The 18475-nt window shown below is 40.2% G+C and overlaps 2 protein-coding genes across 5 annotated transcripts in view; one reads left to right on the top strand and one right to left on the bottom strand.

Annotated features, from left to right (window-relative positions):
- LOC117563869 (MKRN2 opposite strand protein) overlaps nucleotides 1-18475 on the top strand; it is a 65173-nt gene that overhangs the window by 13496 nt on the left and 33202 nt on the right. The window lies entirely within an intron of this gene.
- LOC117566160 (protein eyes shut) overlaps nucleotides 1-18475 on the bottom strand; it is a 62865-nt gene that overhangs the window by 14482 nt on the left and 29908 nt on the right. For all 4 annotated transcript variants that reach the window (XM_034245660.2, XM_052003308.1, XM_052003307.1 and 1 more), the window contains 2 exons: nucleotides 8458-8610; nucleotides 5659-7871 (listed from right to left, as the gene is read on the bottom strand). In XM_034245660.2, the coding sequence (XP_034101551.2) occupies nucleotides 5659-7871; nucleotides 8458-8610 (2366 nt within the window). The remainder of the gene's footprint in view (nucleotides 1-5658; nucleotides 7872-8457; nucleotides 8611-18475) is intronic.

The raw sequence follows: 18475 nt of genomic DNA, 5'->3' as shown, positions 1-18475 counted from the left end.
AAATTTGGTAGCAGCTAACGTGACTTTTGAATCTCATCAGCTAAAAATAAGAATGTATTTTTAGGTGAGAGAACTCGACATGACGATATCCTATTACGTCTATTAATAATGAAGATACAATTAGAAATAAGCGTTAGAGATGTGAGTTTTAAAAGCCTGGAAGGAGCAAACGTGATATTCAACATGTTAACAAAATGTAATATGCGTATGGATTACAAATTTTGACATCCCTGATGCTTTTAGAGTTTGAAATGCAACCTGTACACAGTACAAAAGCACTGAAGGCATTATGATGCTTTCTGTTTACACATAAAAAAAAAAAAAAACATTATAATACCCCATTTTGAATGAGCTGATGTATAGGTATTATAACGATTCGCACAACTTTCAATTTCTGTTTTGCGCTCTGGCAACGAGCGCTATAGTAATAATGAGCATCCGAACGCTCAGATGTAGCTCAAATATTAATGGCCTGTGTGGCATAATCTCCCTCAACACACACAAACACATACACACACACAGTCAGTCTAACAGGCAGTCAAAGGATTGAGCGTAGTAACGTTGTTGTTTTTCACATCCTGGAAAAACTCAGCGTGCAGCCGAAAGCTTTGTTGTTGTTTTCATTTTTCGTGCTCAGTAAAAACATGACACAAAAATTAACGCCGGGGAGATGCGTATCGTCAGTGCTGCAGGTCAATTTGCGTCGTTTCTGTTAGGAGGGTCAGATTGTGTGTGTGTGTGTGTAATGGCAGCCATGGCAGCCCCCCAAGGGACAACGAATTCTGTAGCATGCTACAAGTACAACAACCGAGTACGATGCCGCGCCATTTTCACATGCATTCCGTTATGCGAAAACTTTTCATACGTCAGTTTTTTACATGTTTTTTCCGGCCTGCGTGGAAAAAAACCAAGATAACTTTCCCCTGATGCTTTTCCCTGCGCTCCTTCGCTCTCCTCATATAACAATTATTTGAAGTGTATGCTGCAAGTTGCTTTTTTTCTTCTATGCGTTGGCTAAATGAAGCTGCGATTTTTTTTATGGCGTTAGCTATGAGTTTAAATTAGATTTGAGAGATTTAAGAGCTGCTTCCTGCGGCGTCCCTATATGATTATGGTTATAAGAGGGTTGCAAACAAAATAATATAAAAACGGAACACAAAACAGGATTCCAACTTAACTTTAAGTGCTGCAGTTTGAGTTACGTGTTCTTAAGGATTTCGTCATGAGAAGAAGATTATTATTACCATTCCATAGTTACAGTAGAAAAAAGAACTACACTGAAAACTTTGTTAGCCGGAAATCCCTTTTACTTTTTATAAGGATATTGATATAGTTTCTGGAGGAATTTAAACTCTTTTAAGCGTACAAATGCTGCTCGTTGGTAAAGTTTTGACCAAGAGAGTTTTCACTGTACCTACAAATATGCTGACCTAAGAAGGGAACTTTTTACACGTCACTTCAAATCACTTAAAACACATATCAATGTCAAGCAGCAATCACTGCAAACTGATATTAAATTGATAGTATCTCGACAACTTTGACGTAATGACAGCGCAAGAGGCTTCCAGTTAGTGCAATTATTTAGATACATTTGATGGCTGCGTTAAGGGCGAGCATTGACACCCAAAAACTAATTGTGAGGCGCTTGTGAGGATTGTCAACAGAAGAGGCAAAATGGGTGAAAGGCTTTGCAAATGAGTGAAGTGCACTCATTGGGAACAGATGCTTGGCACAAAGACAACACTCAGGGCGCATTATGCGATGCGAGACCATGGTGAACCATCCAGTGATACTGCATGGAACCAACCAATGCAGACAGCATGGCGGATGGGACAGGGACGACATGGATACGGACACGCAGACATGTGGTGAGCGTCTAAAAGGGCTCAACAAACTTTTCATTAGTGGCGCCGGCTTTTGGCACACAGTGAGCACGCGACAGAAGGTGGTGCCAACGGTGGGTGAGGGTGTGAGTTGGGGTGAGGGTGAGGGTGGAAAAAGCCAGGCAAACATTTGCAGAAACCCCAAACTCGGCGGCTGGCACTTGAAATGTGCTTAATGCCACTTTACGAGTGACTTTCGCTGAGTGCGAGTGCCACTTTGCGTGCACACCCGCTCCCGCTCCCTCTCTCTCTCTCTCGCGTTCTCTATTTGCATCGCTTTCGCACTTGCGTTAACCGGGTGCTGTATCTCTTTCTCTCTCTATCTTTTGCGCCTTGTGTCTTTTTGACTAGACACGTTAAAAATATGCTTTTTCATAAGCTCTGCTCCTTCCACCAAAAACCCGTCATAGCCCACTAGGGTAAACGAAATGACAGCTGACATATGTAAGTGTCTGTCTAACTGTTTGACTGTGTCGCTCTCTTTCTCTCTCTGTCTCGCTATCCCTCTTACACCCTCCATCCATCTCATGCATATGTATTTGCTCTGGCTTTTGCCATTGTGTGTGTGCGTGTGGCGTCAGTTAAATTACTTGGCAACAATAAAGTGGCATATGCTCTATGAAATAATTTCCACTAGCTGCTATCTCACTCACACTAATCCACACAAACAGCCGTCATTCGTTTTGGTTAAGCTCACTATCCTCCATCTCTTTCTCTTTCGCCGACATAACTAAGTCATTCTTGCGGTGTTGTGCCACTCGCTCAACCGGCAAATTTGTTATGAAAATTGAATTTCTCCTTTTTTTTTTCTGTTGTTGTTGTTTGCTTCTTGTTAGCATGTTGGCCAGCTCAGGTGTTGCTGGTGTGTAAATAAAAGAACCATGTCGGGGTGAGAGAGATGTAGACAGACAAAGTCCTAGGTGCACTTTAGAGATCACAAAACTTTGGTTTGTAACTAAATTAACACTCTGTCTAGAAATTGTAGTAGTGAAATTATAATTTACAGTGAAAAGTTACGAAGTTTTAATTGTGCTGTGAAGCTTAGACAGATTAGATGAAATGGTCTTTGAGTGCTGCTTAATATAATTGTTAATCAATAATTAAAAACAATTAAACTTTAGGAAAAGACATAATTCGAGTATTATGTGCGTAATTCAATACTTAATTTAAATATGCTTTTACAATAAACTTCTTAACCTAGTTAATATTAGTTAACTATATTTTAAGGGAAATGTATCACCAAACATTTTTGGAGTGATGCATTAGCTTCATATAATTATTCCTTAGTTATAGAAAGTTGTGTTGAGAGACTTGACTTGGCAAGTTCTTGAAAGATTTTATGAACTAAACTTCAAAACTAAAATAGGACAACCAAAATTTCCCTTGCAACACTTTGTGGTCAAATGATTTTCAGCCTGAATTTTAACTGTGGAAAATAGTCCATTAGCATGTGCCAGTTTTCCCATAAAAATCGGGCAAAACTTTGCTTGCCAATTGTCGATTTGCCAGTTAACCGTATTGTAAAATTGTTGCATGCCACGCTTGTGTGCCTCGTGTTTAATTTTTCAGTCACACATTTCGTATGCCAGCCTCAAATTGCATATGTGTGAGTGTCGGTTGTGTGTGTGTGTGTGCTGTTTGCCAAAATTTTAGGCTCGAAACTTTTTTTGTTTTGTTTTTATGTGTGCAAAAATTACCACAAGTATTTTCATAAATAGTTGAATAGGCATACTTTGCAGCTTGTTTGCCCACAATACTCTCGTCTCCCCCGTTTCCTCTCTGTCTGGCCCTCGTTTTGGGCCAAAAATGGGGGAAACGCTTTGTGGCTTTTTGTTGTTCAACAACATTTCGGAGCTTTTGCTATTTTGTCTGATTTTGCCAGAAATGTTAACGTCAACTTGTGCAAGAGGCTACTTAGCTATTCAGTTGCCACTGCAATAGGCATTTGATGATGGCAATGTAAGAGAAAGCCTGCTAGTTCTATTGCACTTTACCAACAACTTTCCTTGGCCAAGGACAGTAAAAGTGAGAAATAATTCAGTTGCTGCGAGCGTGATAAAAGCTTAGTAAGTCTATTTATAACAGTTTTTGCTGATGATGCAAGGTGAGACAACATAATGTAGAAAAAGTTGAATTTGGATGGACGTTAAAGTCTATATAACGTTCACTCTCTGTTGACATTTTATATTTAAATGATTAACTTGGGAAACAAGGTGTACTTAAAGTTTACCAAGATCTTTACTAAATTTTCAACACAGTTTTTGCATCAGTTTGTAAATACATGTGCCTAAATAGACATGTATTGACTTGCCAACCAACGATTGTTTGCCTTATAGATTGTGATTATTTGATCACAATTTCCAATTGATATAATTTGCATTAAAGCTGCATTGTAACATCTCCAGAATTGTGTCATACTTTCAAGTTAATGAATAATCCTTGTACTACTCTTGTGTTATGTATGCGAATTGTTATTGGAGCATAATTTGGTCTTGACTTGTACCATCTACAACTGTTGGTCTGCCATTGCCTAAGTGTGTGTTCGTGTATGTGTGTGTTTGTATGTGTGTTTGGACCAGAAGCCTCTTGTGTTTGGCTCCAAAGCAACCTAAGTAAGCAGCTTACAAATGTTGCAGGCTCAATATGTGCGTGCTGTTGTTGTCTCTGCCACTTGCCACTTGTGTCTGACTCACGAGCAAGACTCGACAAGCAACATGATTATTTATGAATAGGCCTAGGCATAAGACATATCCATATGCGAATCTCTGTTTTCTGCGTGTGTGTGTTTGTGTAAATGTGTTTATCATTTCGACTTGTGTCAGTTTGTGTATGTGAGGATTTTCCTATATCGAGAGCCTTGCTTTGTTCCCACATTAAATGCTGTGATTACAGTTTCTCCCTTTAGTACGAAATGTGGGGATTTATTTATTAGCTGCAACCATTAAATTCACAACTAACCGAAACTTCCCTCCTTTATGCATAGGATATAATTTCTAATGTAGTTCTAGATGCGTTCGGTTGTTGTTTTAATTGGAATGCATTGTATGCTGTATTATTTGGCTTTGATGGGCCGAGTTGCAGTTCAAAGAGTGCTTTTATGCATATTCAAACTGTAAAACGTTAATGGGAATATAGTGTTTAAAAGGCACTAAAAGCTGCTCCAAGTTGAATAGAAATGTATTTAGAGCTTTAAAGCAAGATTAATGTGCAATGCATAAGAAAATAAAGTTATTTAATGTATCAGAACTTTAAAGCATATTAAAACCAATGTAATCAAATTTCAAATTTATCTTATGTAGATTCAAAGGGAAAATTAGGAATATTTTTCTATATTTGATCAAAACGATTTTTTTTTATATAAGGCGTCGCAAACTTTCCTGTTAATTACAGGGTATTAAACAGTGTTGCCATCAATCATATTAAATATTTGTTATTGTTTTGTGGTAAGGTAATTTGAGTGTTCACGCTCATTTAATGACTCCTACAATGGGCCAAACTGGAGCCCAGCCGGGGGGCAACTGCAGCAAGGGTCGAGCCCACAAGGGTTGTGCCATGGCCAATTAACAACTCAATGGGGTTGAAAATTGTGTAGCTAACTTTGGTTATTGTATGCTTGTTTTTCCACTTTCTATGTTTTTTTCTCGTTATTTTTTTTGGGGTACGCATCGAACAAACAAATCCATTTGAGAGTCGATCGATTGGGGCTTCAGGCTGACCTACTGCTGGAAAAGGGACAGTGGCGTAGGGGTTCAGGGGGAATGGGGGACACACTTACCCGAGAACCTTCCGATGTGGTCACACAAGTGCCGCCATTGTAGCAACCCAATTTAATGCAATCGACGTCGCCAGACTTCTCCTCTGCACCTCCACCTCCACCAGGAGCAACAGCCCCTCCGCCTGTTGCCACTGTGTTGGTGCCATCGGTTTCCTCGCTGCTGCTGCTCTCGGTTACGGGTGCTTTGGTCTGTGCTGGCAACTCTGGCTGCCCAGGTGTGCTATACACATACAGCGGTGACGTGGGCGGTGGCAACGTCTGCGCGGACTGTGTCGAAGGTGGCGTTGGTTGCACCGTAACCGCGGGTTGACTTGGCAGCGGCGGTTCCGTTGGCATGGGTGAAGGTGGCAGGGTTACCACTGTCACTGGTGGTAATGTTACCACTGTTACGGGTGGCAGGGTTACCACCGCTATCGGTGGCAGAGTTGTTTCCCGCGCAGGTTCCAAGGTAGTCAACGGTGGTGCAATCGGCGCATGCAGATCCTCGGTGACCATAGGTTGAGGTGTTGTTAGTTCCACCGGCATTGGCATTGTGATGGCCGGCGGCAGTTGTGTGGTGCTCGGCTCCCGTTCGTAGGGTACGCCAGTGGTTGGGTTGGTTGTTTGCACCACCGAACGTTGCGTAGTCACTACGGGTGGCAACATTGTGGTTATTGGCGGCAATGGACTCGCCTCGCCGATTGTGACCACAATGTATGGCGGCTGAGCTGTGGTTGGCACCGCCATAGGTGGTTCATAGTCAACTGGTGCTGTGGTTGTCTCTTGCACAATAGGTGGTTGCACTGTGGTAAACCGTCCGGCACTTGTGCGATGCGTGGTAATGAGCACCTCGGCTGGGTAATCGGTGAAGAATGGCGCCGCTGTGGTGGGGACTTCACTCCACGGACGACGTGTCGTCTCCTCCACCGATGGTTCTTCGATACCTCGTACTGTGGTTTCTGGTGGGAAATAGGGAGTTGGCGTGGGTGGTGCGTAATCCACCGAGATGCTGGTATCGATTGTGGTCACATGATGCACGTAAATGCTGCCCGGTGTGGTCAATGGTGGACTAGGTTGTTCCACCGATTCGGAGCTGCTCGACGAAGCGTAATCCACAGCAATGGTGATGCTCGGTGGTGCAGGCGGTGCTGTGGGTCGCGGTGTGGTGACGGCTTCCTCGCTACTGGCGCCGCTGCTGCCGCTGTCGCTGTCAAAGCGTCGCACTGTCGTGTATTCCTCGGAGGTAACGACCTCGGAGGAGGATTCCGCTGAAGAGGAAGTTACTCCCGGTGCGGGCAATGGCGGCAACGTCGTATAGATGCTGTGACTCTCCTCGGACGAGGACGAGCTGGATGCAATGCTTACGGCTGGTGGTTGGGTCGTGGGTATAGCTGCTGGCTGTGGTTCTTCTGTGGCCTCAGGTTGTGGTGCAGTTGGTGGTGGTGGTCTTAGGGTAGTCGGTTCGTTGTCAACCACATGACTGTCGCTCTCCGGCGGCGCCGCTGTCACTCGCGACTCGACAGAGTTCTCCTCGGAGGAAGCCGAAGCCGAGGAAGCTACTGTGGTTTGCACCGCTGGCACTGGCGCTGTTGTGGTGGTTTCAATGGCTGCCGGTGCGGCTGGTGGTGCGCTGGGCGGCAGCGTTGTCTCTGGCGGTGTAACTGGACGCACTGTAGGTGGCGCCAGTGTAGTAGGTGGCGGTGCTGGCGTTGCGGGCACCGCTGGAGGAGCCGATGTCGCTGGCGCGGTGTAATTGCAGTCAAGTGACTCTTCGCCCACCATCAAACACTCGCAGAGCATGCCCGTGAGTAGTGGAGGACAGGAGCAGGAGAAGGTATCGACGCCATCGATGCAAACTCCTCCATTCATGCAACGCGGACCCAGCTGACATTCGTCGTATTGGTATTCGCACTTCTCGCCGTGATAGTCGGGCACACAATAACACGTGGGCACATTCTCCTCCATCAAGCAGAGCGCATTATTCTGGCAGGGATTGTCGGCACAGATAAGTATCTCCTCCTCGCAGTTGACGCCCGTATAGCCCATGGGGCAGGCACAAGCATAGGCAGCCAGCTTGTCGACGCAAACGCCGCCGTTTTGACAAGGTGCCGAGGCGCATTCATTGATCTCCTCCTGACAAATGCGGCCGTGCCAACCGGCTGGACACTCGCACGTAAACTCTAATCCGGGACCTTCGATGCATTCGCCTCCATGCTGGCAACGTGCACCGGTGCCTGAAAGAGATCAAGCGACAGTGAAAAGACGAAGAAAAGGTGACGCAAAGTGTTAAAGAAAACAAGGAAATAAGTGAGCTTGACTTTAAGGTACTCGCACTCCACTTTGTAGAATACTATCAAATGATATGACTACATTTGGAAATCAACTTAATTTGTATCTAATAATGTAGTTTTGAAACAACTTTGAAGTTATTATTTACTTAGTTAATTGATTTTAGTACCCTAACACAGCAATGAAGCACAAATATAAGAAAAGGATGATACACTGCGATTAAATTTCATTTTTTTATAATTCTTGAGTATTTGGAATACGTACATCTACAATTTATATTTATTTTTCGATTTGTTGTGTCAAAAAAAGAAGTATTTTAATTTTAAGACCAATTTTATTTGCCTTTAGAAAAAAGGTGTATTGTGGAAAAAATTCCAGCACTTGTAATCTTTTAAATCGCAGTATTTATACGGATAGATAGACAGACAGACGCATATGAATCCTACATACATAATACCCTTCAAGCCTTTAGGCATAGCGGGGGCACAACACACAAGTGATTTGATTGAATGGATTTGTGCTTGAACTTACCCGTGTCACAGACGGCAACATCCAGCTCACAGTGATCACCCAGATAGCCCGGCTGGCAGGTGCAGGTGTAGCCATTGTTACGGTCGCGGCACAGTCCGCCATTCTGACATGGATTTGACATGCATTCGTCCACATTTTCCTCACAATTTGACCCTGCTCGTTCGGCGTTGACATTCGCATGATATGGCCAGGAAACAGTAACAGCGAAAGCAAAGGGCAACCAGAGCGAGAGATAGAGAGAGACAGACAGAGATGGAAAGATGAGAAAGTGACGTTAATTGATGGGACCACAATGCTTTTTGGCTTGTAGTATTCAGTTGTGTTCTGTTCAGGTCTTTTCAGTTTCAGTTCTGTTGAGTTCTGTTCTGTTCTTTTCAGTTTTTGTGTCACTCTGCGACATGCGCTGTCCTTTTAATTAAAAATTTATGCTTGTGGGTTAAAGTTGTCTCTCTTTCCATAGTGTGGCGTGCAAATGGATCATAAATAAAACTTGTGTTATACTATATACATATAATATATTTATTTACCCTCAGCTCAACTCAATATTTGTTATTCAATATTATGATAGTCCAGTTGTAGCTTTGGCCTTTCACAAACATAGCCAAACATATTATGCACCATATTTATATTATTTTATTTGATTTGCGGTTTTTGCTTAATGCAGTTGAAATGCCAAATGCAAGGTGAAAAGCATTTCAATTTCAATTTTAATTTTGCCATTTTACATTTGGCCTGTCTGTAATAATTAAAGTCAATGCGCAGTCAAAAGGAATAGCTCTAATTGCTGTCTAGCTATAAAAACAGGCAGCTTGTAATCCTTTTACCATGTTGTACATCAATATATTGTATAGCATGCTATTCAAAGGAGTTACACTTCTGTTTTAGTAACCTTTATTGACTTTTTCCCTTGGTTTCTCTTTGAATTCTTGGAACAAGTGCACAAAATCCAAGTGCAATTGAATGGGTTTTCATTATACTAAACATTGAAAGAGTTTTTTTATCTCTCCGTCTCCGTTTCTCTCTGTCTCTGTTTCACTTTTTCTCACTTTTGTCTCGAAACTCATTCTGCTGCTATTTGTGCATCTTTCACTGACAACTTTTTCGATACAAGCGCATCAATGGCAATCAAAACAAACCTTCAAGGGCTGATTTCAGTGCATGCAATATAAACAATTCAAATGTGTACACATCCAATACACACAACACACATTGTACACACTCAACATGCACTAGCACACACACACACTTACACTAACTGCAGATGATTGTCGAGTATCTTTCAGTAAAGGAAAATTGCTTAGTCGAATTTGCAATGCTCTAACCTTGGAATGAATAGCAAAAGTTCTTCAAAGTCTATTTTGAGTGTTTAATACTATTAAAACCGAATTTTTTTAATTTATTTTCAATGTGTATAACTCTTTTTTTTTTCAATATAAAAATTCATTTCAAATCATCTCCAATTTGCATCTTTACTCAATTGTATAAATAGACATATAGTTTTAGAAGTTTATGAGAAATGATTTATACGTCTTAAGCTAGCCAATAACCTTTTACTGCTTGATGACTTCTTTAGAAAAGATCCCTTAAACTTGTCTACAATTCAGTATATATAAAATCTTCCTTTGTCTTGAAGACATGCAATGTAGACAAACGTACTTCACCACACAAAATATATAGAATTTGAGGTCGATTATCGAATCACGTCTAGACAAAGGTGTCCAAATTGATTAGTCGCGTGCTTCTGATCAAATATTTATGTGTATTTGTATAATGAATGTTCTATATATACTTGATGGCTGCTCGATAGTGCTACTACGACAACGACTTCGACAACGACTACGACTGCATGACATGACACAGTTGTTAGACTCTTCAAGAGTTGCTCAGGGCAACAACAGCAACAGCAACAGCAACAATAACGAAAACAATGCTTGAAAATACTTTTCAATTTTGTGCTCAACAACGAAGGCGAAGAAGACTAGAAGTCTCCGTCGGTGGTTGCCAGCGGCAGTAACTGACGGCTAAACAACAAAACTGCACAGAATGCGTGAGTGAGAATGAGACAGGAAGTGCAAGAACAAGACAGCAAGACACTGACGTGACGGACAGACGGATAGAAAGACAGACAGACATACAGGAAGGAAGGCATTCAGAGTTGGTTGAGCTGCTCGAAAGACTGAGAGAGCGAGAAAGAGATTGAGTGAGAGTGAGAGCGTCCCATTGTGTATGCTATAGAATTCTTATGTTGTTTGTGGCACTGGCAGCAGTGCGTATGAGTGATTTTTTGCGCTACTTTCATGTGTTTGTGCTGCGAATTTATTGCCAGCGAAATGTTTTGTCTGAACTTTTTGGAAATTTATTTGCCTGCCTGCCTGCCAACTGCCTGCGTTTTAGTTATATAGTTTTCTTTTTTTTTTCTTTTTGTTTGGCAACAAGTTGCTCAAGAAATGCTCGAATAAGAAAAGAAAATATGCTTGAAAGTTTCTTTTTTGAGCGTCAAAGTTTTGCCCACTCCTACGTTTGTATCTCTCCCAAGTGTCTGTGCATCTGTCTATCTGACGGAACGAAACTTACGAAACATCGCAACAAAGTTCAAAAGCACTTCAAAGTGTCGAAACAAAAGTGTCAAAAAGCCTGCTGCACCGTGTGCTGCAGCACAACACACAAATTCCTGCCACACTTTTTTTTTTTTGCTAAATTAATGCGTTTAACTTTTTAATTTAATGCAGAAAACTGCGTTGCATTGTATGTGGGCATGTCTACATGCTACAATCGAAACACGGTTAACAGCACTCAGGTGCCGTTGAAGGGGCATTTATCATTCGTGTGTCCCATAAATAACACACAAATTTACAAGCAGCTGATGGACATAAAAATGTAACTATATGCAGATGTCGACTCATTCTCATAATGTATTTCTTTCGCTCTTTAGTCTTCCCTCTCTCACTCCCTTTGTGTGTGTGTGTTCGTGTCTCTATCTGTGTATTTTTGTGCTTTGTTTATAATGCAACTGTAATGTAAGTCTATGCAAATGGGGTATAAGGTCGCCCAACAGGCGAACGAATATTAAATTTGCATAAGCACTAAATCAACACAATGAACAACTGAAGCTGGCGTCAGCAACAGTAGCAGCCAGCAGGACAAGAGTTTGTTACATAGACTATGATATGCCCTGCAGTTATCTCTTAATATTTAATTAATTTGAAGTGCACTTTAAAGTGTAGAATATTCGAAATAGTTTGGAAAAAGGTAAATTATGGAAACAGGAAAATCTTAATAAAAACTACTTACTTACTACTTTCTGTTTATAGAGTTTAAATTTAAGACAACAAATTCTTTTATGATAATTAAAAGTTCTCATGCCAGTTGAAGCTTCTTTTTCAATTGTTTATCTTGTTCGCAGTTACACAAGCAGCGCGTGAAACATTCGAATATTAATGAGCTTTGCTTAACTGAATTTATTTCCTTTTTTCTGCGTCCCTCCATTTCCATTTCATCTTTACACCTAAAGTGCGACCTTTTGTTTGCTATTTATGTTACCCATTCTCTATTCACTTATGTTAGTCAGGATATGAGCAAGTCAACATTATGAATAGCTACTTATACTCTCCTCATCAGATGTCAGCCACTGACACTCAATGACCTAGCTGTTTTTGCACTCAGAAGTATGTGCGTGTGGTTGCAACTTGTGTGTGAGTTTCTGACCAGAAATAGACTTGAACAACCACAGCTCTTCGATTCTCGCTCAGACCACAAAAGTCGACAAAGAAAGATGCGTGTTACATTTGTGTTGCATACTTTGAGGCTGAAAGTTTCACTGGGCAAAAGATACTACAAAGTGTGGTTCCAGTGAGACAAATGGTATTGCATTTGATCAAGCATTTTTCACCAGAAATTGCATATTGAAATTCTGTTCAGTCTTGACGAAATTAAAGCGATTGTGGGCGTTGGAACAGCCGCAAATAACAAAACATGTTATCTTATTTATCAGCTCTGAGTAATGAATGCTACAGTCCAGTCTCGTATTTCATTCGCCCAACAGCAAAGCCTCAACTGGCTTCGACTCTGACTCCGACTCCGGCTCGGGCTCATCCATTAATCCTGCAGGCGTTGTTGCTGGTTTTCGGTGGCATTGCAATTCAATTTGTTTATGTGCCGTTGCCGCTGCCGTTGCTTTATGTTTTGATGGAGCCATACTTGAAATGTTACGGAATGTGATGCGATGCTCGTATTTCAATTTTATTTACTGTCGCTGTTAAATTTAACAGTTTTCGAAGTGCTGCACTTTATGGTTGCATTAAAATAAAAATAGCACGCAGTTTGACCGGAAATAAATCGATCAGCGGAATTGAACGGTGAACGAAAGTGAGTGAGTTGCAATATACTCAAGATAAAGTGTGCACGTTTTGTCAATAAATAAAGTAGAGTACTTTAATTAATACTTTTGCTTTCAAAAGTCATACTCTTACTCCCTTTTATCAAAAAGGAATTTTGAAAGATCCCTTCTGTAGTTTCATTAATCTTTTGACTTAATTTATCCCCCAATTACCATGTTATGTTTTCTACAGCATGCCCACCTCTTTGAGCTGCGACGTTTTGAGTAAGCGCTTTGAATATAATTCACTTTATGTTGAGCATACGACACGTTGCACAAGAGGGGAGCACTCTCTGTGTGTGTGTTTATTTGTGTTCTGCGTGAACCAAAGACCGCATTGCAAACGCAGTGCAACATGAGAATTTACCTTTGTTGCCAAAGCCACTACATGAAATGTCACATTACGCTCCAATTCAGATGGAAAATGCAGAAAGTGGTCAGCCAATGGGTGCCAAAGGGATCGAAAGACTAAGAGAGAAAGAGAGAGAGGAGAGAGGGAAAACTCAGGGGCCAAGGCAGATACATCTCCGCAACTTTTGAACTAGCTGTCCCTTAAGCTGCTCCTTTTCTCCTCCTTCATTTAACCATTCCCTTTCTCTAGCTACCTTTCCATTCCCTTTGCCCCGTTCATCCACGTTGTCACCCACAATTCTTAACCTAGTTTCGATGCGACTTGCAGCATGGAACTGGACAGTGAGTGCCAGGTAGCCATCGACTTGTCAATGGTCACCTTTTTTTTCTCCATGCAACGCCATTATGTTCTTCTATTTTTGCTCTGTTTGTGGTTTCAGCGACTGCCACGAGGCCTTTTCAACTTTATTTTTCACCCTGTTTTTTTCGGTTTGTACTCGTATTTTCTGTTTTTTTTTTTTTTTTTTTTTTTGTTATGTGTGAAGTCGTTAAAGTGAAAATCGATTTTCATTTTATTGCTGCATGTGCGTGAACAGGAGCTAGCAATGGGTTGGAATTGACGGTGGGACTGTGGCCAGAGGCCGTTAGTTCGGTCTGGTCAATTCTAGGACAGCAGAGCGTAAGTGCTCAGGCGCAGGAGAGGAGGAGAGGGGCAGGGGAAGGGGCAGAGTAGGTGGTTCGGAAATGTTCACTCTCAGCACTCGGCCGTGCCGCAATCTACGGCATGTTTTATGAATGAATTTTTCGAATTGGACGCACATTTTTTTGGTGGTTAATGGACGACACTGGTTGCCCACTCAAACCCGTTTCGTTTCTCTCTACTTCGATTGCTCTTGATTTTGTTTTTTTTTTTTGTTCCTGTCGTATTTTATTTATGCCTTTTTCGGCTACGTTTTGTTGTGTTACAAATGTGAATTTACAACGCAATTCTCGGCCGGACTTTGCTTTCAACATTTGTTTCCCCCATTCACAGAGAGAAAGACTGTCTAAATATTTGAAAATGCAACATTAATCAAAATTGTATGCAACATAAAAAATAAAAAACCAATGGCCAAAGAGCACTTTTCGATTGAATAAAAAATGTGGGAACATGGCTCAGACATGCATAAATATTGATAAATACTCAATGGATTTGTTAAGTGACAAGTGCGTTGCTATAAATAGATTTAAGCAACTCGGCTTACAACAAAATATTTCAATAGATTATTATATACTTGTGAGTGGATTTAAGAGCATAAAAGTTGATTGAATTTGCACTTAAAGAATTTAAAAAATTAGTCACACAAAAACAATAAAACCTACATTGTTTTCCAATCAACAATTTTAAAACATTTTCAATTATTAATACAAAAATATGTTGCTGTAAATGTTGAACAACTTTATGCTTTCTCTCTGCAAAGTTTATCAGTTGCAAGAACTTTTCCTTTTATTTTTACTCTCATGCCCTTTGCTTTCAGCTAACATACAGATATTTACGACTTGTTCCCTTACTTTTAGCATATCAGTATTTTAACTACTTTCAGTTGTGTTTTTCTTCGCTTAAAGTAAACTTTTTTCTGTCACTTTTGTGCATCCGGTGCTTGAACATACTCCAACTAGTATGCACTATATACCCTTCAATTTCCAGCTACAGCAGTTGCTGCCACATCGTCTGGCTTCTCTCTGCCTCTCCATCTGGCAACGAACTGTAAACATTTGTGCAACAAGGTAGGAACATTTGTTTTGGCATCGGCGAAGAATCACAATAAACATGAACTCCGAAACTGTTCATATCCCATATATAGTATACTAGAACTATTGTGTATGTGCTATCATCTCCCCACTGTCGAGTGGATATTGTCGATGTTCAAATTGAAATTTGAATTTTATCTGCACACATTTTGTGCTTATTTGCTTTGTTACTTATGTTATGGACGCAGGACTACGAGGGAACTTTTGGTTATGTATTCCGAATCTGGGATCGTTTAAAATACAAAAGAAGCAAATAACAAAAAATATAAAATAAAATTGTATGAGCTGAATATATTGCACATTTCGTTTGCATTTTAAGTTTTCGCTCAATTCTTTGTGCATGACTTTTGTATGTGTATGTGTGTGTATGTGTGTGCTGGTGTGTGTGTATGTGTGAGTATGTGCTTGAGTGTACTGCAAGTGCAAACGAATAACGAATAAATGCATATGTAGGATGAATGAATGAGTGCACAGCATGGCATAATTTGACTGCAAATACAGCAAACAAGAATTCACTTTTTCATAATAATTAAGAAAATTCCATTTTGTAAACTGCACAGCATATTTGTAAAGAAAATTTGAAAAATGTGTTGATGAAACGACGCACTAGAAGTTTACGATGTGTGCAGTGCATTCTACTAGAATCGAATAAGTTTTAAATAATAAATTTAACTATGCAACCAATTGTTTAAATTTCCATCATATTTTCTCTTGAATCCAATTATTAATATTTGATCGTCTGTTCCCAAAATAAGCATTATTGATGTGCGAAAAACTTGCGCTGGAAACGCTGTGAATAAATTATGAATTTAAAATAAACAATTTCACAATTCTCTCTGTGTCCCCAGGTGCTAATAATGTTGATGGCTTAGAATTGCAGCTGGGTTTACCTTACTTAGCTGGCAATTTGTATGCGCATTTAATCCCCGCAATCTGTTTTCGGGGGCTGGGTTTAAATGCGCTGCGACAGTGAGCAATGAAATGCACTTTACTTGACTCATCTGTGGGAAACTAATCACAGCTTGCTGTGGATGGGTACTAAAAATACGTCATGCAAGGGAGAGAGAGAGAGACCCCATTAAATCAATTCAAGTATGTCACTCAGTCAGCTCAGCGGCAAGCAATTGGAATTCGCATATCCTTTGGTGGGTGGGTGAGTTGTTGGAGGAGGTTTGCCTCTGAGTTCGTTCACCACTTGAATGTCTTGTGGTGCGCATTGTTGCGCTTTCAATTGCACTTTTTCGCTGTGCCAACGAACGGCAGCAGCAGCAGCAGGAAGTCCCCCAAGCGTAGCCAGGACAATGTCAAGCCGAGCCAAAGAATCCTGCCAAGCTCATTTTCACGGCGATTGCCGCCGCAGCAGCAGCAGCAGCTGCATATGGGCGACACCCACACACTCTTACAAATGTGTGTGTGAGTGTATGCAACATTTAACCTACATAGATGTGTTTGTGTGTGTGAGTTTTACAGCTTTTAATTAATTGAATTTTGTACTATATTTTCTAGCTTGGAATTTCGTTTTCCTTTTTATTTATTTGCTCGGTCTCTTTCTCTTTCTCTTTCTGTCTCTCTCTTCGCCCTTTTTTTTCTCTCACTGCCTGCCAATTTCTATTGAATTTGCCAGTCGCGTTGCTTTTCAGCATTTCTCCTATTGAAATGCATGTGAACAATTTTCTATCGGCAGCCTGCAACGTTGCGTAAAATTAGAAAGTATTGTGCTGAAGTTCAATGGGAAAATTTATGAGTGAGAAAATCGCATTTCCCTTGATCCAGGCAGCTTTTGCTGTCTCGCCCATCCTTGCAAGGGTTTGTGGCAAAGTACGTAGTACGCAATTAATGTACTTTAGGTAGAATTTCTAATATTCAACTATTTAATGAATTCTTCAGAGGTATATTTTGTGTAAGTTTAAATGCATTTTCAATATATCAAATATAGCCTTCGAACTGTTTTAGTATTGTTGCGGTACATTTTTGGTATATTTTTCTTAAAAATGACTGTAGAGTATCTCACAGTCGAGCACACTCGTTTGTAGCTTTATTACTTGCAAGAGTTTAATTCTAGTAAGAAATAACATTACTCTATAGCTAATGCTCTGGCATTAGTTAGTATTTATCGGCATTGATTTTTCATAACTAAAACATATTTAAATTCATTTTGAGCCTATTTATTTAAAATCCATTTAAAGTTATTTACAGAGCACTTTCAACCTAATTTGGCCAGAGAGATAATAGTGTGCACACAAAATGTCATCGGGCAGCACAAATCTGGCAACATTCGATTATAAAGCTAATCCAAAACACAATAATAAACAACATTCTCTCTTTCTCTATCGCATGATGTGTGTCAAAGGCAGGCGCATAAGAGTTCAATAAACTCGAAAAGTTTGTATTACAAAATCAATATGCAATATTATGAATATTTTATTGCTCGCCACACACTCTAAAATGCAAATAACAACAACGATTGAACCAAAACTAAATCCCCAAAAGGCAATTGATTAGCTTCAAAAATGGGGACAATTGGATGGTCACAAATGTATTTTAATGTATGGCCTAACATATTACGGACTCTCTCTCTCTCTCTCTCTCTCTCTTTCTCACTCTCGCTTCCTTTCACTCTTTCTGCCTTTCACTCATGCCTTGTCTCTTTCATGCTTAACCAAAACACCCTGGCAATTGAGTAAATAAAATAAAAAATTTATGCAAATCGCCGAGCCACGTGAAATTCAATGAATTTGGATTTGTTTTTTGGTCGAATCCCTCGATAAATCACCATTAGATGAATTTTTAAAGTTTCCTTTGCCCAAATCGATGCTATTTAAAGCTTTCCAATATCTCACCCTGGATTATGATTAATGGCCCAAAATTGTGAATGGGAGGCGAGTTTTGGGAATGCAATATGAAGTTTGTTATTCGCGCAATCGCTCCAAGCTGCCTCCTGTGAGCACCCAAAATTGCACAAAGGAAAATTTTGATTGGTGAAAAACAACGCACACACAAAAAAAAAAAAGAAAAAGAGAATTGAAAATAAAAAAACGCATCAGAAAGACAAAAATCGGTTGGTTCGCAAATGAAGCAATGAATGCATGCGCAGCTGAGGCAAATGCTTGTTTGATTGAATGAATGCGCATTGAATACGTGAAAATGCACAAGAGTATGAGATCCATTCGCAATGCTCCAATCATGCACATATTTACATATTCATATTCATATTCACCTGCTGATAGTGCACAGAAAAAGCGACAGGAAAATTACGCTAAAAACAAGCAAATGAAACAAAGTGCGCCGCAAAGTTAAGGTAGACAAAAAGAGAATTAAAAAAGATGAAAAAAACTGCAATGCTGCAATTTGAATGCATTTTTTTTACGTACTGCACAAATAACATATTAAATGGGTAGACTCGTAGTATGAGTTACTTCAGAAAGTAATAGAAAAAATTAAATGTAAATTAAGGGTAAATAAATATATAAATTTATGGAATTTAAGTTAAGTTGGAAAGTT

Source organism: Drosophila albomicans, chromosome 2L (assembly GCF_009650485.2).
Source record: "Drosophila albomicans strain 15112-1751.03 chromosome 2L, ASM965048v2, whole genome shotgun sequence".
NCBI lineage: Eukaryota > Metazoa > Arthropoda > Insecta > Diptera > Drosophilidae > Drosophila > Drosophila albomicans.
Note: the sequence above shows the minus strand (reverse complement) of the source record. Positions and strands in the feature narration are given on the sequence as shown.